The 25,665-nt window shown below is 39.9% G+C and overlaps 1 protein-coding gene across 1 annotated transcript; it reads left to right on the top strand.

The window, feature by feature from the left end:
* Positions 1-6,207: 6,207 nt before the first annotated feature.
* Positions 6,208-24,515, top strand: LOC127656477 (tumor necrosis factor receptor superfamily member 1A-like). Its single transcript, XM_052144823.1, has 10 exons — positions 6,208-6,333; positions 7,148-7,264; positions 9,023-9,149; positions 9,345-9,473; positions 9,797-9,946; positions 10,043-10,124; positions 10,770-10,852; positions 15,372-15,532; positions 17,333-17,453; positions 22,811-24,515. Exons 2-10 carry the CDS (start codon positions 7,205-7,207, stop codon positions 23,149-23,151), a joined length of 1,254 nt encoding a protein of 417 aa, XP_052000783.1. The 5' UTR covers positions 6,208-6,333; positions 7,148-7,204; the 3' UTR covers positions 23,152-24,515.
* Positions 24,516-25,665: the final 1,150 nt, after the last annotated feature.

Genomic DNA, 25,665 nt, shown 5'->3' with positions numbered 1-25,665 from the left:
CTCGCACGATCCTCTGCAGTCGACCTTTATCCCTCTCGGGAGGCTTGATTAGCCTAATACGGGACCGGGTGTGTAGGATCACGACCCGGCCCCACCCTCCGCTCTGCCACAGTCTGTAACTGAGTTTTTGTTTGGTTTTTTGCTCAAAGAGTCTCAAACCTGGGCCTCAAGGACTATAATATTGCCATATTTATCTGTTAGAAATGAAAGTTGTTAAGAAATCAGGTACATTTTATAAATTAGAGTCAAGTACAAAGACCACCCTCCCCATCTGGCCAGCCATGATATTTCTTTCTTTCTTTCTTTCTTTTTTGTAGGTAAAAAGTACAATAGTGATTTCACTGATGTATTCAAGTTCAAAAGTGGTGAAATTGATGGTGTCACCCCATACTAATCTTCCCCAATCTTCCCTATCTTCAAAAATGCATCTCTCATTCCTAATTAAAATCAATAGGAAATCAAGATGTTGAGAGATTTCCATGTCAGTGGTTTTTGAAGCAAGTCCTCAGCTGACTTAAGACACAGCCTTCTTAATTGCTACCACATAGATAAGAGAAAAATGAAAGATAGTTCAACAAAAACCACTTTTGAGTGATTAGCACTCAACAGGGCACTAATCTATAACATACAAATTGCATGAATACCCCCAATCAATGTCCTTTCAATTTTAAGATGCCCACATTAAACACATAATTGTCACGAACCCCGCTCCCTCGCTCCGCCCCCTCGAGCTTCCACGCTCGTTCCGCCCCCTCGAGCTCCCACGCTCGTTCCGCCCCCTCAAGCTCGCACGCTCTTTTTGCTCGCTCGAGCCCTCACGCCCACTTTGCTCCTACTCGCTCACATGCTCGTAGGCAAACTCCCTTCCTCGAGTTTCTCACGCGTTTCCAATCCCCCAGAACATTATGACCACCTGCACTCGCGTCATCTGCACTCCTGCACATTAGTTTCACCTGCACTCGTCTCATCACCTTTCATTGTTTACACCTGCACCTTCCCCTATAAATACCACAGCCCTTTCGTCTCACGGTTGTTGGTTATTGTGTTTAGTTTCCCGTATCCTTGCCCCCCGCTAGTCTCGTCTAGTTTTGTACTCCTCTGGTTTACCCCTTATCTTGCCAGCTCCCCTTGTTCCCCTGTCTTTGATCCCGCTAGTCCCGTCTAGTTCTACGCCCTAGTTGTTAACTGTTTTCCCGGCTTCGACCTCCCGCTCTCGTTGACCACTCTCTCCCGGATTTGCCCCTTTACACTACTTTGATTCCCCGGCTTTTGACCCTACGCTTCCCTGACCATTCTCATTTGGATTTGCCCTTGTTTGTACTTTTGCCTGCTTTGTTTTGTGAATAAAGCAGTTTCCCATCGACATTGTGACTGTCTCGTCTTGTGTGTGTGTGCGCGGGTTACAGAATAACCAACCTCACCGTAGACAGTCACAATGGAAACCGCTGAGGATTTCCGCAGCTCATTAGAGCGGATCTACACGGCACTTTCTGCCCAGGGATCTACGGTCGGCCAACACGATCAAACAATTGCGGCTCAGGGACAGCAGATACAAGAGATCCTGCAGACGGTACATGCGATTTCTAATCAGTTTTTACCTGTTCCGCCTGCGCCTGTCCCTGTGTCCGTTGATGTTCCCACTGTATTTCCCAGCGCCGCGAGCTTTCAAACCCCCGAGTGGTTTGACGGTTCGTCGGACGCTCGCCTAGGGGTTTTGATGCAGGACAGCGTATATAGTACAAGAGACCCTACCCTTCATGTTATGGACCCAGTGGCCCAGCTCTTGGTTCTTCGTCAGGGGAACCAACCCATTGAGGCTTTTGTTGTTGATTTTTGTGCCCTGGCTAACCAGGTGAATTTTGATGAGGTGGCTCTAAAAGACATTTTTCAATTTGGACTGAATGAGCCAGCCTCATCATTCATGCCTGGTGGTCGCTGCTCTCTCAACCTGGCTCAGTTTATTGACCTCGCCCTACTGTACGTTGGTTCCTCGTTTACTGTGGGGGAGGCAGAAGAACCAGCGTTCCATACCACGGCCCCCGTCTTGAAGCCTATCACGGCCCCCGTCTTGAAGCCTACCAGGGCCCCCATCTTGAAGCCTACCAGGGCCCCCGTCTTGAAGCCTACCACGGCCCCCGTCTCGAAGCCTGACACGGCCCTAGCCCCGAAGCCTGACACGGCCCTAGCCCCGAAGCCTGACATGGCCCTAGCCCCGAAGCCTGACACGGCCCTAGCCCCGAAGCCTGACACAGCCCCAGTCCCGAGGCCTGTCACGGCCCCAGTCCCGAAGCCTGTCACGGCCCCAGTCCCAAAGCCTGTCACGGCCCTAGTCCCGAAGCCTGACACGGCCCTAGCCCCAAAGCCTTACACGGCCCTAGTCCCGAAGCCTGACACGGCCCCAGTCCCGAGGCCTGTCACGGCCCCAGTCCCGAAGCCTGGCACGGCCAGCGAGTCAACGCCCATGCCTGCCACGGCCAGCGAGTCAGCGCCCATGCCCGCCACGGCCAACGAGCCAGCGCCCATGCCTGCCACGGCCAACGAGCCAGCGCCCATGCCCGCCACGGCCAACGAGCCAGCGCCCATGCCCGCCACGGCCAACGAGCCAGCGCCCATGTCTGCCACGGTCGGTGAGCCAGCGCCTGTAGCCTTGACCACCCCAGAGCCAGCGCCTGTAGCCTCGACCGTCCCCATGGCCCGGTCCCCTGTTAGCCGAAGACGTAAGAGAAGGAAGAGGGCCCCTTCTCCCCAATCTCGTCTTGTGCTCAAGACCGCAGAGGTTCCCTCAGAGTCTTCCACAGCTCTACCGACCTCTGCTCCGCCCTCAGAGTCTTCCAAGGCTCTGCCGGGTTCTGCTCTGCCCCCAGGGTCTTCCACGGCTCTGCCGGGTTCTGCTCCGCCCCCAGAGTCTTCCACGGCTCCGCCGGGTTCTGCTCCACCCCCAGAGTCTTCCACGGCTCTGCCGGGTTCTGCTCCACCCCCAGGGTCTTCCACGGCTCTGCCGGGTTCTGCCTTTCAAGTCTCTCGAGCCTCCCAGAGCTCTACCCCTCGAGCCTCCCAGAGCTCCGCCTCTCAAGCCTCTCAGGGCTTCTCCTCCCGAGTCTTTCAAGGCTCCTCCTCCCAAGCCTCCCAGGGCTCCTCCTCTCGAGCCTCCCAGGGCTCCGCCTCACGAGCCTCCCAAGGCTCCTCCTCCCAAGCCTCCCAGGGCTCCTCCTCTCGAGCCTCTCAGGGCTTCTCCTCTCGAGTCTTTCAGGGCTCCCCCTCCCAAGCCTCTCAGGGCTTCTCCTCTCGAGTCTTTCAGGGCTCCACCCCTCAAGCCTCTCACGGCTTCGCCTCTCGAGTCTCTCAGGGCTCCTCCCCCCCTCAAGCCTCTCAGGGCTTCCCCTCTCGAGTCTTTCAGGGCTCCTCCTCCCCTCGAGCCTCTCAAGGCTCCGTCCCTCGAGTCTTTCATGGCTCCACCCCACAAGCCTCTCACGGCTTCGCCTCTTGAGTCTCTCAGGGCTCCCCCTACCCTCAAGCCTCTCAGGGCTCCTCCTCCCCTCGAGCCTCTCAGGGCTCCATCCCTGGAGTCTTTCATGGCTCCACCCCTCAAGCCTCTCACGGCTTCGCCTCTCGAGTCTCTCAGGGCTCCTCCCCCTCTCAAGCCTCTCAGGGCTTCCCCTCTCGAGTCTCTCAGGGCTCCTCCTCCCCTCAAGCCTCTCAGGGCTTCTCCTCTCGAGTCTTTCAGGGCTCCACCCCCTTCCAAGCCTCTCAGGGCTTCGTCTGTCACGTCTTCCAGGGCTCCTCCTCCTCCCGAGCCTCTCAGGGCTTCGTCTCTCGAGTCTTCCAGGGCTCCTCCTCCTCCCGAGCCTCTCGAGCCTTCCAGGGCCCCACCTCTAGAGCCTCTCGAGTCTTCCACGACCTTTTTCCCCGAGCCTCTCACGGCTCTACTCCCAGAGACTCCAGAGCTTCCTACGGCTCCGCCTCCCGAGCCTCCTACGGCTCCGCCTCCCGAGCCTCCTACGGCTCCCCCTCCAGAGCCTCCCACGGCTCCACCTCCCGAGCCCCTCACGGCTCTGCTCCCAAAGACTCCAGAGCTTTCTATGGCTCCACCTCTCGGGCCTCCTACGGCTCTACCCCCCGAGACTACAGAGCCTGCCAGGTCGTCGCCTCAGGGACCTCCCACGGTGCCACCTCCATTGGCTCCACCTCCTGGGCCTTCCAGGCCTTCCCCCTAAAGCCTCCTTCGGCTCCACCTCCAGAGCCTTTCAGGCCTTCGCCCCTAAAGCCTCCTTCGGCTCCACCTCCAGAGCCTTCCAGAACCCCACCTCCAGAGCCGCCTACAGTGCCGCCTCTGACGGCACCGCCTTTCACGGCTCAGCCCGGACTTCCTGACCCTGTCCTGTGGCCTCTTCCCTGGCCTCCGGACCCTATTCCTGTCTGGTGGTCACCTTCCAGACCCCCGGACCCAGTCCCTGTCCTCCAGTCGCCTTCCAGACCCCCTGACCCTGTCTCTGCCATACGGCTGCCCCCTAGATCTCCCGACCACCCGCCTGTCCGCTATGTTCCCCCAGACCTTGCCTTGATACTGCCCATTGACCCCATGGACTGTCTCATTTCCCTCTGTGCCCCTTGGACTGCCCTCAATTTTGTTTGTGTGTTTTGTGGGTTGTCTGTTCAGGGTTTTTTGTTTGTTGGGTTTGTCCAGCACCACTTCCTCGCAACCGAGCGCGGCCGTCAGGAGCCGTCCGTTTTAGAGGGGGGAGTACTGTCACGAACCCCGCTCCCTCGCTCCGCCCCCTCGAGCTTCCACGCTCGTTCCACCCCCTCGAGCTCCCACGCTTGTTCAGCCCCCTCAAGCTCGCACGCTCTTTTTGCTCGCTCGAGCCCTCACGCCCACTTTGCTCCTACTCGCTCACATGCTCGTAGGCAATCTCCCTTCCTCGAGTTTCTCATGCGTTTCCAATCCCCCAGAACATTATGACCACCTGCACTCGCGTCATCTGCACTCCTGCACATTAGTTTCACCTGCACTCGTCTCATCACCTTTCATTGTTTACACCTGCACCTTCCCCTATAAATACCACAGCCCTTTCGTCTCACGGTTGTTGGTTATTGTGTTTAGTTTCCCGTATCCTTGCCCCCCACTAGTCTCGTCTAGTTTTGTACTCCTCTGGTTTACCCCTTAGCTTGCCAGCTCCCCTTGTTCCCCTGTCTTTGATCCCGCTAGTCCCGTCTAGTTCTACGCCCTAGTTGTTAACTGTTTTCCCGGCTTCGACCTCCCGCTCTCGTTGACCACTCTCTCCCGGATTTGCCCCTTTACACTACTTTGATTCCCCGGCTTTTGACCCTACGCTTCCCTGACCATTCTCATTTGGATTTGCCCTTGTTTGTACTTTTGCCTGCTTTGCTTTCTGAATAAAGCAGTTTCCCATCGACATTGTGACTGTCTCGTCTTGTGTGTGTGTGTGCGGGTTACAATAATATGTTGTTTTGTTTTTGTTTTTAATTATTGGCAGCACCGACCAGTGGGTTTTCTTACAATCTCCTTGGTTACATGGCAGGTCACAAGGGAAGTGGAGACAGGATGTGGTTTCTTAGGTGAGGAAGCTATTTATTTGCCTCAGTGCAGCTAAAACATTCAGTCTGCCGTAACCAAAACATCTACTAACTTTCTCAACTAGGCAGTTAACAGTTTAAAATCTTTATTAGTCCATCTGGAAATAAATATATACAAACAGAACTTAAATCAAAATGAGCTTTGATGATTTCAGCACTTGTTATCCAACAGTTCAATAAGCATGTGCATGCCTGAGTGAGACATGCATTTATTTTATAAGACTTATGATTGGCTACATCTTACAAATTACATGTAGGCTACCTTATAAAAAAAAGAAAAGTAAATTTAGAATCATACATGGTTTTCATGTGACTGGAGGTTCCTTATTATTGAGTTTCCTCTAAATCTAGTTTGTAGATACAAAACGATTGTCATGCATAATTGCTAGCCTGTTTTCTCCACATTTTACAACTTACTACACTTACAAGGGGTCGTTTTGTGTGCTAGTGTAAATACTGATTTGCACCTCGATCATTATTCAATTTATAAGCACCACCAGCTACCAGGACTTTCGGTTTCATCCTAGTGTTTGCCATCGTTAGAATTCCTTCATCTAAATGGCACACGAGGAGGAGTGGATTGTAGTGACGCATAACATTTCCAGTTAAAGACTGCCCTTTTCTTGCCTATCCAAGGAAATGGACGATAGCAATACTTCGCCGACTTCACCTATTTAAAAAAATGTTTTGTATGTTTTTGACAGGATAAAGCAGGATGTTGGATCTCCATGAGTAGGGGTAAGATCGCTCTCACATGTAATGTCTCCGCGCGGAACTACTGATCTGTATCTTTAATGTGGCATTATAAACTGTGGGCGTAGAGAGGTTGTAGCCTAACGTAGGGTGGGAAAATGTTAGTAACGTCATATAGTTTTGCCGTATTTAGTTGTAGTTTTCTGCGGTCGCTATTGGCATTAATAATAAACCTGTATTTGAAATGTGTTGCCCCGATATGTGGTTTTGTTTATCGTTAATGTAGGCACTATTGCGCAACAGGTTACTGTAAGATAGTGTGGTAAAGTTTGGTTTATATTTCACATTCGTTTGACATTCGCGACAATACCCATTGAACTCTCCGTGCCTCATTTTCAACCAAACCAACTTAGAAATGCATGAATTGGGTTTCTTTGACTAGCACAAAGCTGAATTTTAAATAAGGAGAATTTTTATCATATCAGTTTTATTAACCCTATAAATCAATTAAACAATTTAATCATTTAACATTATGACATCACAACAAATATTAAATTTTGAAGGCTCCGTTTGTGGAATTTCCATTCTATATGTTTTCAAATAAATATAGTAGTGTACATGTTTGTATTGTAATATTCTAATTCCATTAAACTCAATGACCGTAGAGACATGAAACCCACTGTGAAACACTCAGAATATTATATATAGCACAAGACTTGTTTTTGGGAGTATACGGTCATTGAATAAAATCAAGGTTCATCTAAATTCCAAATTTTTCTTGGTCGAATAATATTGTGTTCATAGACAGAAATGAAAAACTCTCTCGTCTCTTCCACACTTCCCCCTCCTTTCTCAACAGTCTAGCCAGAGTTTTGATGAACTGAGACGGACTGCTTGAGCGCACCCTAGAGCGGCCATGAAGCACGACAACTCGAGGCACTGGAGGACATGTCAGCTGAGCGCTCATTTATTGCTGGTGAGACACCATTTGCAAAGCATTTACTCAACAACGAGACGTCATTTTTAAAATACTATTATTTAAAAAGTGTTAAAGGTGAATACTTTTGCAGAAGGTTATGTGTTTTTCATCATGAATTGACTATAAGTGGCATTTTGATTGATCAGTATTGGTGACGTAATGTGTTCCAGAACATCCCCTTCATCCCCCTTCATATAGGATTTTTTTTTTTTAACGATAACGATACAAAATAATGTTTAAAGGTGCACTCAGTAAATGTGTCTTTGTGTTATCTTGGACTTACATGCAGCATTATTCAAAATCAATAGTTTTCAGTTTCAGATGTCATTGTAGAAATGTGGTATACAGTCAGACATGATTACTTTAATGAGTGAAAGTGTCAAATAACAGGACAGTTACTGAGATTAATCGAGTAGTATTCAGATGGTCATGTGATTCTAACATGGCAGCCCCCATGTGTGGACCCTCTCCATGTAGAATAAAACAGCTTTTATAAGATTACTGATATGACTGGAGTCTTCATTTTAATGTGAGTGCTCATGATTTTAGACAAATATAAAAAAATTACAACTCATGTCTTTAGGAGTTAAACTCCCCACAGCCACCACCATTGTGTCCTTGAGCAAGGCACTTAACTCCAGGTTGCTCCGGGGGGATTGTCCCTGTAATAATTGCACTGTAAGTCGCTTTGGATAAACGGGTCTGCCAAATGCATAAATGTAAATGTAAATTTAAACTTTTTTAATGAGGAAAAAATGAACAAGTGTACCTTTTAATAGCCAAATTACTGGTGAAAAACTACACTTCCCATAATCCTGAAGAAAGATCCACCAATCAGTGAAGTTGCTGTTACCATGAAAACTGCAAAAGAGATCAGCAGTGATCAGCCGCAGAGTTTGATGATGATAATCTAATATAAAAAAAAATTTTATTTTTTATTTTGATTCAAATACATAATTTGCAATGCCTCATGGGATGAGTAGATTAAAAATAAATGAAGAAAAAAGTTATGCACATCCAACCTAAGCTGGGCACAGATACAAGACACAATGCAATCAACATAGAAAAAATATTACGTTTTCCCACACTGATTTATTGTTCCAAAAATACTTAATTGGTTACACTTGCAACATTTCGACCATTTGGTCTTCGTCAGGCAAAAAGAAAAGTTTTTCCTGACAAAGACCAAATGGTAGAAACGTTGCAAGTGTAAATACTATTTAATAATGTTTTGAAATCCCTATGGGTAGGTGCTGTTTTCTATATTAGGAATGCTCTGAATGGAACACTTGCTAACTGAATTCTGCGCAGTATAGACTGTAGGCTATTATCTGAAGTCTATTTATTTAAAATTGAATGTGAAGCAGTATGCAATGATTAACATTTAAATTTTCAGATGGCCTCATCACATTGCATGCTTAATTAGACAGAATCTGATCAAGTAAACAAGGAAGTTGTTTAAAATCGTGACTGATATTTCTTCCAATTCTTTTGTCACATTGGACATGGAAGGTCAAGTAGAGGGCATTGCATTGAGTGATACAATATTCAATACATTGTGCTTTGTTGTATACTGCACAGTTTGTTGCAGGTCATCAAGATTTTCCATGCATACAGAAAATGTGCATACTGTGCAGTTTGCACAGTACACATACTATATACAGTACTGTAGAAATAGAAAGAGTAGTGTGGTAGTTTGCAATTCTGAACATCCCCTGACATTTCTAACCCAATTGATCATGTGTTCCACACAAGGTTCTAATCAGCCAATCATATGCAACATTAGAGCCTGCATTCAGTGGAGGCAGTGCTGTGCAAAGAAATTGTTCTGGCAGTGAATACTGGAATCCTGCAGGATTCTGCTGTGATAAATGTCATCCAGGTATTGCTAAATTAATTTACTATTATAGTGACCAAATCTTTAGGTTATAGTTCTCAACAACAACAGAGTTTTTGTTTGTTATGGTGGCAGTGTGTGCGACAAACCTTACTCACAGATGCTGTAGAAACAGAGTGTATTTTCCAATGAAAACTGAGCAATATTTCTCATTCACTTTCTTTATGCTTGTTTCCTTAGGGTTTAAGTTGAAAGCTGTATGCCCTAATTCAGGCACAAGGTCCAGATGTGTTCCATGCGAGGATGGGACATACAGAGAGAATTCAAACAATTTTCAAAATTGTTTTTCTTGTCAGCACTGCAGAAAACGTAATGTCATTTTATTATTAATAGTTTTTCTTGTTACTTACCATTTTTAACGTGTGAGAGACAAAAAGGATAAATTATCGAACAATGAAAATAATGTCATCATTTAATCACCTTTATGTTGTTCCAAACCCCTTGACTTACTTTCTTCCATGGAACATAAAAAGAGATGTTAGGCGGAAAGTTAAACTCAGTCACCATTTATTTTCAATGCATCTTTTTTCCTCATTTTGAAAGTGAATGGTGACTAAGAATAAAATTCTGCATAACATCTCCTTTTTTAGTTTTTGTTGTTTCTTATTTTATTATGTGTCTATCACTCGCAGCCCATTCAGTGGTGAAGTCACAATGTAGGAGTAATAGAAATACGGTGTGTGGATGCAAGTCTGAATACTACATGAAGATAATAGACCCTTTGACGTGGGAATGTGCTCCCTGTAGGCATTGTGGAATTGGGCAGTGGAGAACTGGAGGATGTAAGTCCCTCAAGCATAATAAATTGAATTAAGATATTTATTAATTATGTGTTCATATTACAGAATAGATTTGGTAAATGTTTTCATTTTCATCAGGTATTGGGGAAAATAATACCAAGTGTGAATGCAAAGAAAAGCATTACTCTGTGAGCAAATACTCCTGTAAACCATGTGATAAGTAAGTCTCACTACATTATTCTTCAATACTCTGATGGCATTTTACTCATTATAGTGAGGAGCCACAAGCTAATGAATGCACTAACCCCCTTTAAGAAATGAACAAGCCTGCAATATTTGTTGTCCTGGGAATTTTAGATTTAACTATTAAATAAAAGAGAGTCTTTTGAGCGTCTATATAAATGACAAATTCTATATAGTGAGAATGTTTGCAAATGTTTTGTAACATAAAATAAGTATCTTAACGTACATTTTATACAGGATGTGTTTCCTGCAAATACATGGACCTTGAAACACGAAGTTGGGCCCTTATACTGTAGCAATGATTAAGTATAGGAGATTTGTCATTTTTTTAAATGTTAAATATTGTATCTTTTGCCAGCTTAATATGCAAAGACATTAGTTAAGATATTAGAAAGATAAGTTATGTATTTTTAGGTTGATTCTCCAAAAGTGTAAACATTGTAGAATTGTTGCATGAGTTTGAAGCAGGTCTTGTCTGAAATCAGCCATTCAATTTGTTGATGCTAGTGGCCTAGAAATTAGACACTTCACATTTAACATTTTTAAATGTTTTCTTTTTTTTTTTTTTGCATTAGACACCAAAAACTAAATAAAGTTAAGATATGTTCTTCATGCCTTGCAGATGTCGTAATGGGTGTGAATACATGTGCACATCCAGCACTCCACCTAATGCTGTTAGATCTGTCAGACCAACTGATTCTACGAGTAAGTACTGATTAAAATATGTAGTCGACCGATATGGGTTTTTTAATGGCCGATTTCCAGAGAGCAGGGTGGCCGATAGGCCGATACAATACTGATATATTACACAATTTAATATAGTATATAACTAATTAAGAATAACAAATACAAATACAAAATAATAACAAAACTTATTTAGTGCTATATTTACTCAATTTCACACAAAAAAATTAAATATAGTAAAAAATAATGTTGTATTTTAAATGGTAGATCTGAAGAAACCGCTATTTCTCTTTAGACATAACATTTTTGTTATTTATTTGCGCATGAAGAAAATGTTAATATCATTTATTAGAAAGAAGGAAATAACAGTACACACAGTAGTCCAGCAACCATGGATTGCATGTCCACGTTAGCAGTCGCATTTATTCCAAAAATATCAAATCAGACCAATTGTAAAACTTATAGCACACGTGACGTGCTTTTACCTTGGGCTGCATCCAAAAACATAGACAGTTGATTTGCTACCTTGCTGCCTAATCAGTTAATGGCTTAACTGACATCTGTTTTGATGGATGGAACTCTTAAGGAAAGTGGTCTCCGAACAGTTTGAAAAGCACCTTATTTTCATCGTACGTCTGTATACGAGGCAGCATTTTCCTAGTTTTGGATGCAGCCTTGAAGTTGCACTCACACGCTCGTGCGGATCCAGTGCGAGCAGCAATCACCTGACAGTTTAAACGGCCTGGATCACCTGCTTGGATTGAACTGTCATGATTTGTGAATGAGAGGAACATTTGATCCTGATCCTTAAGATTTTGATTCTGTCTGATAGAATACGCAATTCAGAGGAAGAGATTAGATGAGAGCTCGATGGGAAGAAAGTGCTGAATTTGTTGCCTTTTATCATTTGAAAAGTTATAGAGAAGTATTGAGGAGAGACTGTTAGAATACATGCTTCAGAGGAAGATTTATGAGGGCTCCACAGGATGCTGAATTTACTCAAGTTGTGTGAGGTTGGTTTATTCCATCGCCCTTAAGAAAAAAAATCTACCAAATGGGAAAATGTATAATAAAAAAATTCAGAATATCTTCCGATTTATCGGCCTCTGTGATATATATATCAGTTGACCACTAAATAACATCCATTAAAAAGGGGTGCATGCAATCAGCATTTTAACACTTGACATACTTTGGCGTCATAATTTCAGAATGTAAATGTAAAATGTGGTAAACTGCAGTTGTTACCTTTTAAAGGACAGTTCACCCAAACATTTTAATTATCTCATTATTTACTCACCCTTATGCCATTCCAGATGTGTATGACTTTCTTTCTTCTGCAGAACACAAACAAAGATTTTTAGAAGAATATCTCAGCTCTGTAGGTCCATACAATGTAAATGAATGGTGATCATGCCTTTTTGAAGCTCCAAAAACCAGTCAGCATAAACATAATTCATATGACTCCAGTGGTTTAATCAATGTCTTCTGAAACGATCCAGTTGGTTTTGGGTAAGAACAGACCTAAATGTAACTCCTTTTTCAATGTATATCTTGTCATTGCAGTCCTATAGCGCCATCTAGCACTCTGTGCAAACTTCAAGCACTAGGAAGTGTAATCGAGCTTGAAATCATGATCGTGCCTAGTAGGGTTGCACGGTATATGGTACCTACAAAATATTGCAATTCCAAAAAAACTAAAATGGTTCGATATCATCTTGTTGCTGATTTCGGTATGATTTTACAGTATGTTGTCATTAGCAAAATCTTATGAGATTTAAAAGTTTTAAGATGAATTCATTGTGATCATAATATAAATAATATACAGTCCCATTCGCTGCGTGCTACAGAATGAATGAGAGGTGCTGCTCTGCTCTATATATTTCACACACACACACACAGACGCACATATTCGCGGACAAACACAAATGCAACACACACTTCTGGTGCTTGATTTTCATGCAACGTGTTTAGTGTATAAAAGGCTATGAAAACAAATTGCCTTCTCTGGTGCAGCTCGAAGAGTTTAGCTCAGGAGCCATGACAGGAGTATAACAGCATTATTGGGAAGTTAGATATAGCTAACCTATAAAAAAAGGAAGAACTCAAACGTGTCAAAATAAAAGTCTCGCTAAAATAAAAGTTATATTTATGCCTGAAAATTGAAGACAGAAAATATAACTAGTGTATAAAAATTGACTAAAAAGTGGCAATAATACTCATAATAACACTAGTATAATATTAAACGGTTGTATTATGATTGTTATGATCAACTGTAAGTAATATCACAAAAGTGTACTCAATATCAGCATGTTGTGATTTCAGCCATAGCAGCCTTGTGCCATCAGATTTTTTTCATCAACACTATAAAGCTCTGTTGTGCAGTATTTTATTTAACCAAACAAATATTATAAAAATATTATATTTTAATTTGATTAAAACTACATGTATTAATCATAAAACATTTAATTTGGAATCCAGAAAAATTTAAACTGAAAACACATAATATGTAAGACTTATGCAGCGCTTTTAATCAAGTAATTTTCTTTGTCATTTCATAAAAACGATATCGAGGTACCAGGGCTGGTATCGTACCGAAGCGATAACTGAGCAACCGTAGTGCCTAGAGACTGCAATTGCAAGATATACAGTGAAAAAGGAATTATATTTTGATCTGTTCTCACACAAAACCAACTGGATCGTTTAAGAAGGCATTGATTTAACCACTGGAGTCATATGGATTACTTGTTTGTTGATTGTATCTCCTTTTTGGAGCTTCAAATGTCTGATTACAATTCACTTGTAATCGATTTGAAAGGATCTACAGAGCTGAGATGGTCTTATAAAAATATTCAGTTGTGTTCAGCAGAAGAAAGTTATACACATCTGGGATGCAATGAGGGCAAGTAAACGATGAGACAATTTACATTTTTGGGTGAACTATCCCTTAAAAGTTAGTTTTGTTTGTGTAACCTTATGTATTCAGGTGGCTTCAGTGATGTCAGATAATGTCAGATAATAAAGCCAGTTAATTTAGATGTTACCACATGAAGCTCATTTTTAGGTGAACCTTGTTACAGTGTGGAATGCATACTATCAGAAAAGATTTGGTAACATCTAAATTAACGCCCTTTGTTTCAAGTCAAAAATATTATTTAACATGTCTAAATAAACCCTACATTAGGTCACACCAACAAAACTAATTTTAAGGTCTAAGTATTGCTCCATAAAGAAATAGTACACCCAAAAATTAAAATTCTCTCAAGATTGACTCACATTTAAGCCATCACAGTATGTCTTTCCTTCAGCAAAACCGCTCTGTATATCCATCCAATGCAAGTGAAAGGATGCCAGCTGTTTGACGGTCCAAAAGTCATATTTAGGCTGCATATACAACTCCAGTCAATCAATTTATGTCTTCAGAAGCAAATCGATAGGTTTGTGTAAAGGGATTAATGGAAAGGAGGACTCAAGAACCATCTTGACGATATAAATTATATTTTAATAAGAAACTTAAACAAAAAGACACACACACACACACACACACACACACACACACACACACACACACACACACACACACACACACACACACACACACACACACACACACACACACACACACACAGGTGTCGGACAGCTGTCCGTAAATCTCTCTCTCACTGTGTCTTTGGTCGGCATTTATCCCTCTCGAGGGCTAATTAGCCTGATTAGGGGCCAGGTGTGCAGAATCACGACCCTCTGCCCTTCCACAGTGTGTTAAAAAAATAAATTGATAATTAAAACTTTTTAACAAAAAAAAAGGCTTCCTGCTAGAAGTCGGCCCATCACGGAGCTGCTGCATGAAGCATGATGGCGCATTAACGTGAGAGGTTGGAATCATGGAATCTTTGTATTCAACAGAGTAACGAACATCACATGGGAGTTAGGTAATTTCAGTCAGCATCCTGGCCAGAAGCAAAGATTTAAGGTTAAAAACATTTTAATTATCGATTTGTTTCTCACACAAACCTATCAATTTGCTTCTGAAGACATTAAAAGATCGACTGGTGTCGTGTGGATTACTTTTATGCTGCCTAAATATGCCTTTTGGACCATCAAACAGCTGGCACCCGTTTACTTCCATTGTATAGAGATACAGAGCTGAAATATGCTTATAAAAAAATATTTTTAGTTCTGATGAAGGAAGGAAAGACATACACAACTGGGATGGCTTAAAGGTAAATCATGAGAGAATTTGTATTTTTGGGTGAACTATTACTTTATGGCAAATCACAGGTTACTACTTTGTACAGTGTAAGGCTGAAATGTCTAAGAAAGCATGAGTAATCACAGAAAGTCCCCATCTAGCGTTCAGTTTGTCATAACAGTCTCTGTTTTATTGTGTTAGAATTTGCCCTGACATGACTAAGCAGTGTGTCTCCACTTTGCCTGAAGGCACATGTTGTTTTTGGCCAATCACAGGTCACATCAGAGGCAAACGTAGTCATTTCCAGTTATTTTTATATTGTTGTTTTTGTTTCTCATTACACCGATTTTTCAGGCACAACACCTCAGATATTGGTCCCCGTTTGCGCATGTATCATGGTTCTAGCAGTGGGAGCCTTTATGATATACAAGAGCAGTAGGCTTTGGAGAAAGAAAAAACAGGCTTTGTCATCCCAGAAATCCTTACCTGATCCTGAGGCAAAGTTTGAAGACAAGGTAAAATGCTTGATTAACCTATGACGAAAACACCACACTATCCCTATTCTCATTGCAAATGATTCATGCTTGATGGTAAACAGGAAATGAGTGTTCTTGTTCATTGAAGATGATTCATGTTTGATGATAAATGCACACTAATATTCTAGTTTAGGGGTTGTCAACTTTTTCTAAACCAGGGACCACCAACCAGACTCTTGCCCAACCCAGGTGTCACAGTTTGTCTCCACCAAGGGCTCTTATTTTTAAGTTTTCTCCTGCACTACATTTCCCAGAATCCACTGCCCTAATCACTTCCTCATTATCCCCACCTGTATGCCATTCCCTCATTAAGTTCCCTGTGTATATATACCTTCTAGTTTTGATCATTGCTTGTCAGTCCTTGAATGTTAATGTTTGATGTTAGGAGTTATTGTTTGTTTCCACTCCAGCATTTGTTCTACTCCAGTTACTATAATTAAAGGATTTACATTTTCTATCCTGTGTCTCCTCTCTTCCACTCCTTGGGCACCAAACGTTACACCAGAGACCCTCTAATATGAATATAAATTATACTTATAATATAAAATATATTTACTGTATATCTAATAATATTTTAATAAATATATGTAAAAAAAACAGCTATTTTTTATTACACTGTGTAATATTCCTTTAATAACATTAACAATCATTATAACATTATGCTTGACTAATGTTGACCTAGTTTCTAATTTAACAAGCTGGACCATTGTATTGACCATCAGAGAGAGATATTTACATTTGTATGCATTTTTTAATGATGCAAGATGAGATTAGAGATTTATTTTTTGACAATATATTTTAAATAAAACTATAGAACAAATTACAAATACATTTTGATATATATCTATATAGATCTATATTATGTTTTCATGCGATTTAATTTAAAAAGTTGACCGGATAAATTTTTCTTAATGGCTATTAATGCATTTACTGGTATTAAAACCTAAACCAGCATAAACGCTTGTTGGAAGGGCAGAACCTTTGTGGTCTCCTGAAGTCGTTACACTGACTCACAACAGCACTTCCGTGTCAGTGATAAAAATTGAGAAAAGCTCTCTTAACGCTATTTGATGTACAAAACAACTTGTGATAGAAATAAAATATTTTTTTTTTGCTGCCTATTTCAGCCATTTTAATAACCACAGAAACACATCAAGTGTAAACTATGACCAAAATCCAGAATGAGACGTTTTTTCATGTGGATTTCAAAGCGATGCTTGATGTAGGTTTTGCCGCCCTGATGCGAATCATTAACACAGCTTCACGATTGGTGTAACAAAGCAGATAGCCACAGTCTACAGGCAGATTAATATTGTGCATGACGAGAGTTTAAGAGATTTAATATGTGTGGACTAGTTCTTTCAATTAATCAAACTCCCACTTCAACTTTGGGGAAACATTTAATGTTACTTGAATTGCCGATATTTTAGTGCATTTCTATCTTTATACTGTGGAAGGCTTTGTTTGGAAAATGTTAATAAAGCATTATATTGTTTTGTTTTCTTTCCTAAAATGGAAATAAATGCATTTTGACAGGAACATAAGTATATTAAGAGTCAAATTTCAGCACTTTCAAAATATGTGATTAATCGCAATTAACTACAAAATAATGAAGTGATTAATCACGATCAGTGATTCACTTGTCAGTGATTGAAAACCCTCATTCCAGAGCATTTATTTACCATTTCAAGACCATGTTATGTTATGTTACATGTTAATAGATTGTTTTTTTTGCACTTTTCTTTTCTAAATGTTACATTTTATGAATGTTCTCCACAGCCGAGGATTGTCACATTGCCACCAGACACACTGGAGGAAAGCGTCCCATTCACAAACCACCAACTGTGTGAAATGGAACAATGCAGAGAACTTCCAGACTGCGTCCCAAGAGAGATCAAACGTATGTTTGTGTGTGCATTTGTTTCTGTGCAAAAATCTCTGGAGGTTTGTTGCCATGCATTGTAGGGTTGTCACAATACCAACATTTCAGTAGTCTACTCTATATCAATACCAGTGACATTTCACAACCGTTTTAAAACCACTGCAAAACCAAATATGCTATGGAACACAATCCTTTATTTAAAAGGTTCAAACTGTATATAAATATTAAAGTTATAAAAATATAACAATTTAATAATAATAATAATAATAATTATAATAATTATTATTATTATTATTAAACAATATATAAATTAATAAAACTTTGTCATATAGCTGTCAAGTATTTCTCAGTTAAATACACATTGCTTCAAACGTTTCTAGCAATTGCTCAAATAAACACTCAGTATAAAGAACAAAAATAATAATAATTATGGAAGATTTATTAGGTTGCATTTATACTGCAAGGCCTAATGCACAGATATTATATTTTGCCTTTTGCACACATATAGGACAAACTGACTGTGTAATATACATCACAAAGATGGCATTTGAACTAAGAAGCACATTTGAGCATTGATGCGCTCAGTTGCATTAAGGCGTGAACACTCTTCTCAGATCATAGGTGAAAATACACGTTAACATTCTAAAGTAGCTGTCAGCCGGAATGAGTCAAGTCAAGTCAATTTTATTTGTATAGCGCCTTTCACAACACACATCGTTTCAAAGCAGCTTTACAGAATATCAGCATTAACAGACGATAAAACTGTAATGTCTTTAAAGTCGATTAATCATCATTGTGTAATTTAGATAAAATACGATTTTTAATAGTGTTTAAAAATAATTAAATGATAATTGTATTAATAACCCCAGTGAGCAAGCTGTAGGCGACTGTGGCAAGGAACACAAAACTCCATAAGATGTAGATTAATGGAGAAAAATAATCTTGGGAGAAACCAGACTCACTGTGGGGGCCAGTTCCCCTTTGGCTAACATTATGAATATAACGTAAATATTACTTATGTATAGTGCCACAACGTTGTTCCCAAGTCATGGTTTAAAATTATTAAACTAAGTAAGTGTTAAGGGTCAGTGATTAAACATCGATTGTGTTTGAACTGTAATGATTAATGTCTTTGAAGTCCATCTTGATTAATTGCAGAAGTTCACATAGATGCAATTGTCCTTGTTAATTGGCTGATGAAGGCTTTTGTTGGCAATAGTTAGTCTAAGCATTTCATTTCAAGATCGTAGTCCATAAATAGACCGAGGTGATGCAGGTTGGAGTTGGCATCATTTCATCCTCTGAAGTCCGTCATAATAGATTGAAGTGATGTTTGGCTGGCACCGGCTGCATTTAGTCATCATCATTCTGCGACATGTAGCAGTGGAGTCCAACATGAAGCAGGAATGGTGCTGGATCCAGCCGGTTCTGGTGACCTCAGGATAGGAGTCCTGAGGTTGAGACAGGGAAACAAATTAAATAATATAAGCATAGATGCCATTTAATTTATTGCAGAGTTAGAGATCATGCTCAATGTTTCTGGTTTCTGGTTCCGGCAGACCCAACTAAAGCAGCCTAATTGTGGGTTGGAGGATAAATTAGGTGTATGCCTGGATAAATAGATGAGTCTTTAGTCTAGACTTAAACTGAGGGAGTGTCTGCATCTCAAACAGTGTTTGGGAGACTGTTCCATAGTTTAGGAACCAAATATGAAAAGGATCTTCCTCCTTTTGTGGATTTTGATATTCTAGGAACTATTAATAGGCCAGAATTTTACGATCATAATGAACTTGACAGAATATAGCGTGGTAGAAGATCACTTAAGTACTGCGGAGCTAGACCATTCAAAGCTTTGTACGTAGTTAACTGAATTTTAAAATTAATACGGAATTTAACAGGTATTCAATGTAACGATGATAAAATGGAGCTAATATTATCATATTTCTTGGTTCTCGTTATCACTCTGGCTGCTGCATTTTGAACCAATTTAAGTTTATTTATTGATCTTGCTGGACATCCTCCCAGTAATGCATTACAATAATCTAGTCTTGAAGTCAATTAATTTGTTTTTCGGCATCAGCAACCGAGAGCATATGCCTTAATTTAGCAATATTTCTTAGGTGGAAGAATACTGTTCTACAAACATTTGTAATTTGATTTTCAAAGGACAGATTGGTATCAAATATAACACCTAAGTTCTTCGCTGTTGAAGATGATGTAACAGTACATCCATCAAGAGTCAAATTATACAGGTCCTTCTCAAAAAATTAGCATATTGTGATAAAGGTCATTATTTTCCATAATGTAATGATAAAAATTAAACTTTCATATATTTTAGATTCATTGCACACCAACTGAAATATTTCAGGTCTTTTATTGTTTTAATACTGATGATTTTGGCATACAGCTCATGAAAACCCAAAATTCCTATCTCAAAAAATTAGCATATCATGAAAAGGGTCTCTAAACAAGCTATTAACCTAATCATCTGAATCAACTAATTAACTCTAAACACCTGCAAAAGATTCCTGAGGCTTTTAAAAACTCCCAGCCTGTTTCATTACTCAAAACCGCAATCATGGGTAAGACTGCCAACCTGACTGCTGTCCAGAAGGCCATCATTGACACCCTCAAGCAAGAGAGTAAGACACAGAAAGAAATTTCTGAACAAATAGGCTGTTCCCAGGGTGCTGTATCAAGGCACCTCAGTGGGAAGTCTGTGGGAAGGAAAAAGTGTGGCAAAAACGCTGCACAACGAGAAGAGGTGACCGGACCCTGAGGAAGATTGTGGAGAAGGACCGATTCCAGACCTTGGGGACCTGCGGAAGCAGTGGACTGAGTCTGGAGTAGAAACATCCCCAGCATTCCCCAGGTCAAGCCACTTTTGAACCAGAAACAGCGGCAGAAGCGCCTGACCTGGGCTACAGAGAAGCAGCACTGGACTGTTGCTCAGTGGTCCAAAGTACTTTTTTCGGATGAAAGCAAATTTTGCATGTCATTCGAAATCAAGGTGCCAGAGTCTGGAGGAAGACTGGGGAGAAGGAAATGCCAAAATGCCTGAAGTCCAGTGTCAAGTACCCACAGTCAGTGATGGTCTGGGGTGCCATGTCAGCTGCTGGTGTTGGTCCACTGTGTTTTATCAAGGGCAGGGTCAATGCAGCTAGCTATCAGGAGATTTTGGAGCACTTCATGCTTCCATCTGCTGAAAAGCTTTATGGAGATGAAGATTTCATTTTTCAGCACCGACCTGGCACCTGCTCACAGTGCCAAAACCACTGGTAAATGGTTTACTGACCATGGTATTACTGTGCTCAATTGGCCTGCCAACTCTCCTGACCTGAACCCCATAGAGAATCTGTGGGATATTGTGAAGAGAAAGTTGAGAGACGCAAGACCCAACATTCTGGATGAGCTTAAGGCCGCTATCGAAGCATCCTGGGCCTCCATAACACCTCAGCAGTGCCACAGGCTGATTGCCTCCATGCCACGCCGCATTGAAGCAGTCATTTCTGCAAAAGGATTCCCAACCAAGTATTGAGTGCATAACTAGACATAATTATTTGAAGGTTGAATTTTTTGGTATTAAAATCACTTATTTTATTGGTCGGATGAAATATGCTAATTTTTTGAGATAGGAATTTTGGGTTTTCATGAGCTGTATGCCAAAATCATCAGTATTAAAACAATAAAAGACCTGAAATATTTCAGTTGGTGTGCAATGAATCTAAAATATATGAAAGTTTAATTTTTATCATTACATTATGGAAAATAATGACCTTTATCACAATATGCTAATTTTTTGAGAAGGACCTGTATTTTAGTGGCTTATTTTTAGAGTTTTTTGGTCCAATAATTAGAACCTCTGTTTTGTCAGAATTGAGTAGAAGGAAATTTCTGGCCATCCAATCTTTTATTTCATTGATACACGCTGCTAATTTCGAGAATTGTGAAATCTCATCAGGTTTTGAAGAAATATAAAGTTGTGTATCGTCACCATAGCAGTGGAAACTTATTCCACGATTCCTGATAATATCTCCCAGGGGAAAAGCAGAGGCCCTAAAACTGATGTGGCACTCCATATTTTACTTTTGTTTGGTTTGACAATTCCTCATTTACATAGACAAAGTGGTAGCGGTCTGCTAAATATGACCTAAACCATGCTAATGCCACTCCACAAATCCCAACATAATTCTCCAGCCTATTCAAGAGAATGTCATGATCTATTATGTCAAATGCATCACTAAGATCTAAAAGCACTGGAAGAGAAATGCAGCTGCGATCAGATGATAAGAGCAAGTCATTTTTAACTCTGATAAGTGAAGTCTCTGTACTGTGATGAGGCCTAAATCCTGATTGAAATTCTTCATATATACTATTTCTCTGTAGAAATTAACATATTTGGGAGGATACTACATTTTCTAGTATTTTTGACATAAACAGGAGATTTGAAATCGGTCTATAATTAGCAAGTTCTCCAGGATTAAGTTGTGGCTTCTTAATTAGTCAGTGCTCAGTACTACAGATACAGCAGAATGACTGCTATCGTCATTAGATTTTTGTATTTCTTGGTACCAAGGTACTAGTACTTTTCACATCCCTAATGCATTTCATTGTGTATATTTCCTACTTGATCTCATGAGAAAAACTTAACTATGCATACTTTTTTCAAAATCCACAAACATACCACTGCATACAGTACATTCCACCCATTGAGACTAATCAAGATTAAAGGGGAAGGTTATTAGCTAATAAAGGCTCCCATTTTGGTTTGTTTCTCACACAAAGTTATTGTATTACTTAAGAACACTTAGAGTATCATGCATAAGTTGTATGCAAAAGCGCAACCTGAGAGTGAGCAGATATGTATACGGTTTTTGTTTTGTGCTAACTATTTCAATGCAAATACGGATTTGGATGTACAACTCTACTCCCTTAACTCGTAATGCCAAAGTCAAGGGTTTGACTCCCAGGGAACACACAGATTGACAGAATAAACCTTGAATGCACTTGAATGCAATGGCTTAAATGCATCTAAAAATTGCTGTGGTCTCCACTGAGGTTTAATTTTTGATTGAAAATGAATAAAAACATTAAGTAAGAGGTAGGGATTGGTATAAGACTAGGATTTGGGGTTAGGTTTGGAAAAAATTCATTCATGTTGGTGGTCTTTGTTTGTAAAGCTGATATTGCCTTTTTAACTTTTTTTTAAAGGCTCATTTGTAAACTACATCAGAATGTATGCATAGTCACGTTTTGGTCATGAGACCAAGCTGTATTTATTTTTATTTTTTACTGTTTACAGATGTTACGTGCTGATTATTTCATGTCTGTTATTTGTCTCTCCCTGTTTCTCTCTCTGACTTTCACTCTTTAAGATCACGAGTTCTCCTATTTTGTGTTGGACGAGGTCCCTGTTGGACGATTTAAAGAACTTATAAGGCGACTTGATGTTTCTGAGTCGGAAATTGAAAGGGCAGAAAAAGACCACCGATCCTTCAAAGATGCTCAGTACCAGATGCTGAAGGTTTGGACTGACCGTGGGAGTGGGAGTGGAGGGAACAACGTTGTGTCATGTCACCTCATCAAAATGTTAACAGACACACTGAAAACCATGTATTTAGCTGGCTGTGCAGATAGCATTGAAAAACGTTTCTTTCTCAGGACTGAAGTTGTTCATACTGAGGCCATTGAAAGTGAATGGAGAAAAGTGCATTAAAAGATATATTAAAGGGATAGTTTACCCCCCCAAAAAAAATATTACATTTGTCAGAATTTACTCACCCACATGTCCTTCCAAACCCAGACCCTTCTTCTGCAGAGCACAAAAGGAAAATTATAAAGAGCATTGTTGTCCCTCTTTTCAATACAATGGCAATGTGATTCCACTTTCAAGCTTCAAAAAGGACACAAAAGGATCATAAAAGTAGTCCATGTGACTCATGTGGCATATTGGTATTCAGAAGGCATACATAAGATTTTTATGAGAAAATACAAGTCATTATTTACTGAAAATATTAAAGGAATAGTTCACCCAAAATTAAAATTCTCTCATCATTTACTCACCCTCGTGCTTTCTTCTGCTGAACACAAACTCTGCTCTAAAGGTGTCCAGACCAAGGTGTCAATGGTGACCAGACCTTTGAAGCTCCAAGAAGCAGATAACGTCAGCATAAATGTAATCTATACAATTCCAGTTGTTAAATCTACGTATATCTGAGAAAAGACCAAATTGTAACTCATTTTTCACTCTACATCTTGAAAGCAGTCTCCTTAGCAATCATGATTTCAGGCTCGCTTACACTTCCTATAGTGTCATCTAGCCCTCTGCGCATGCGTCAAGCACCAGGAAGTGTACATGTTACATTTGGGTCTGTTCACATCCAAAACCAACTAGATAGCTTCAAAAGACATTGATTGAACCACTGGAGTCTCATGGATTACTTTCATGCTGACTTTATTTCCCTTTAAGAGCTTTTGGAGTTCAGGTCACCATTCACATGCATTGTATGGACCTACAGAGCAGATGAGTAAATGATGAGCAAATTTTCATTTTTGGGTGAGCTATCTCTTTAATGTAATCACATGTTCATGAGAGACACTCACTTACTCACTCAAAGCAAGTTTGCATGGACAATTTGCATTTTAGTTATGCATCCTTTTGATACCTGAAAATGGAATCACTATCCACTGCCATTGCAAATCAAGAAAAGCAAGGACGAGACCTGGATAGTCTTAAAACATTTTCATTTTTTGTTTCCCAGACGATAGAAAGTCATTTACTACATTTCAATTTTGGGTGAACTATTCTTTTAAACTTCCACTAAGTACCATGCCTCAGAGATTTCACACTAAATATTTTCCTTGGCTTTTTTTTTAATGAATATAGCATAGTTCTGTGTTATGCTTTGATGCATTATCAAGTCTTTTCTATGAGGGCTGTAATAGTTTATATATCTGAATGAGGGTGGTGATGTTACATTTTAGTTTTGATTGTATGAATGGATGTCTGACTCTTGCTAGTTTTTACAAATGTTCCTCATATGTGTAATGTGAAGCCAAATACTGTATTTTGAATATAATAGGGTAAATAATAATAATTAAAAAATATATATATATATATATATATATATATATATATATATATATATATATATATATATATATATATATATATTTTTTTTTTTTTTTTTTTTTTTGAATAAAGAAATGAATTACCGTAAGCATCTGGAAATTTCATTTTTGTTTTTTTTGTAATTCCCATTATTTTCATCATAAAATATAAATATAAATGAAAGAAAATATAATATTACCATGATGTATAAATTTTTTTATATAATATATCATTATTTGTTTTTCTCAGTTCAGTAATTACAATGAGATAATATTTTCCCATTATGGTAATGGAGGGGCTGTGCATGAAAATGCAAAAAATTTAAATTATTCATAATTATTGCTGCAAGAGCTGTCTAAAGCCACACTTTTGAATAGCTGTATATGTACTGTGTGTAATGTGGTGTGTCAAAGAAAATAATCAAAGATGGTTTGGGCACAGATTGTAAATACAGATTGCCTCTTCAATGCTGTTAAAATTAATTTAACATTTTCTTATTTTCAGAATTAAAATATGTTGTTGATAATCTGTTTTTGCAACCATCTTTAAAATGTATTTATGCTTCCCTAAAGCTGAAAAGGCTGTTTGTTTTTAGTTATTAGACATAGTTGGCTTACTGTCCTTTGGCAGCTCTCTAGATAACAATACAATTGGATCTCTTTAAAGAATTATTACCGAGAAACAGGAATGCAAACGAACATAGGGACATGGGTTTCATGCTTTGATTTAATTTTGAATCTATTCGGAAACACTCAACAAGAAAACTAGTGGATTTCTCCTTTTTGTGTCCACTCATATAATCATGCACAAATGAACATTTGATTTTTAGTTTTTTCTACCATGAAAAATGTCAGTATGAACTAGATTTATTTATTTATATATTTTTTAATTGTGTTTATATTGTTTGCTTTTTCACTCAGTCATTTCCGGTTTAGAATAAACTAATCGCTGGAACGGTTTCATTAGTAAAAGAGCAGAATTGTCAACACTTCCTGATTCAGATGCACTAAACCTACAGTAGTTTTGTTAGCAGAACCTTAATTATTAGGCAAGCACCATCCAGTCATACCTTCCTTTGATGAAGGTTGTTGTGTAATTACTGTATGTCTTTTGTGTTTA

The sequence above is a fragment of the Xyrauchen texanus genome, chromosome 15 (assembly GCF_025860055.1).
Source record: "Xyrauchen texanus isolate HMW12.3.18 chromosome 15, RBS_HiC_50CHRs, whole genome shotgun sequence".
Taxonomy (NCBI): domain Eukaryota; kingdom Metazoa; phylum Chordata; class Actinopteri; order Cypriniformes; family Catostomidae; genus Xyrauchen; species Xyrauchen texanus.
This window is presented reverse-complemented; position numbering and strand designations above follow the sequence as displayed.

Excerpts from the sequence above, each read along its gene's own strand:
- LOC127656477 (XM_052144823.1), top strand. The coding sequence starts at position 7,205 with ATGAAGCACGACAACTCGAGGCACTGGAGGACATGTCAGCTGAGCGCT. Across the intron at positions 10,125-10,769 it reads TCCTGTAAACCATGTGATAA|ATGTCGTAATGGGTGTGAAT; the intron begins GTAAGTCTCACT and ends CATGCCTTGCAG. Across the intron at positions 10,853-15,371 it reads CAGACCAACTGATTCTACGA|GCACAACACCTCAGATATTG; the intron begins GTAAGTACTGAT and ends CCGATTTTTCAG.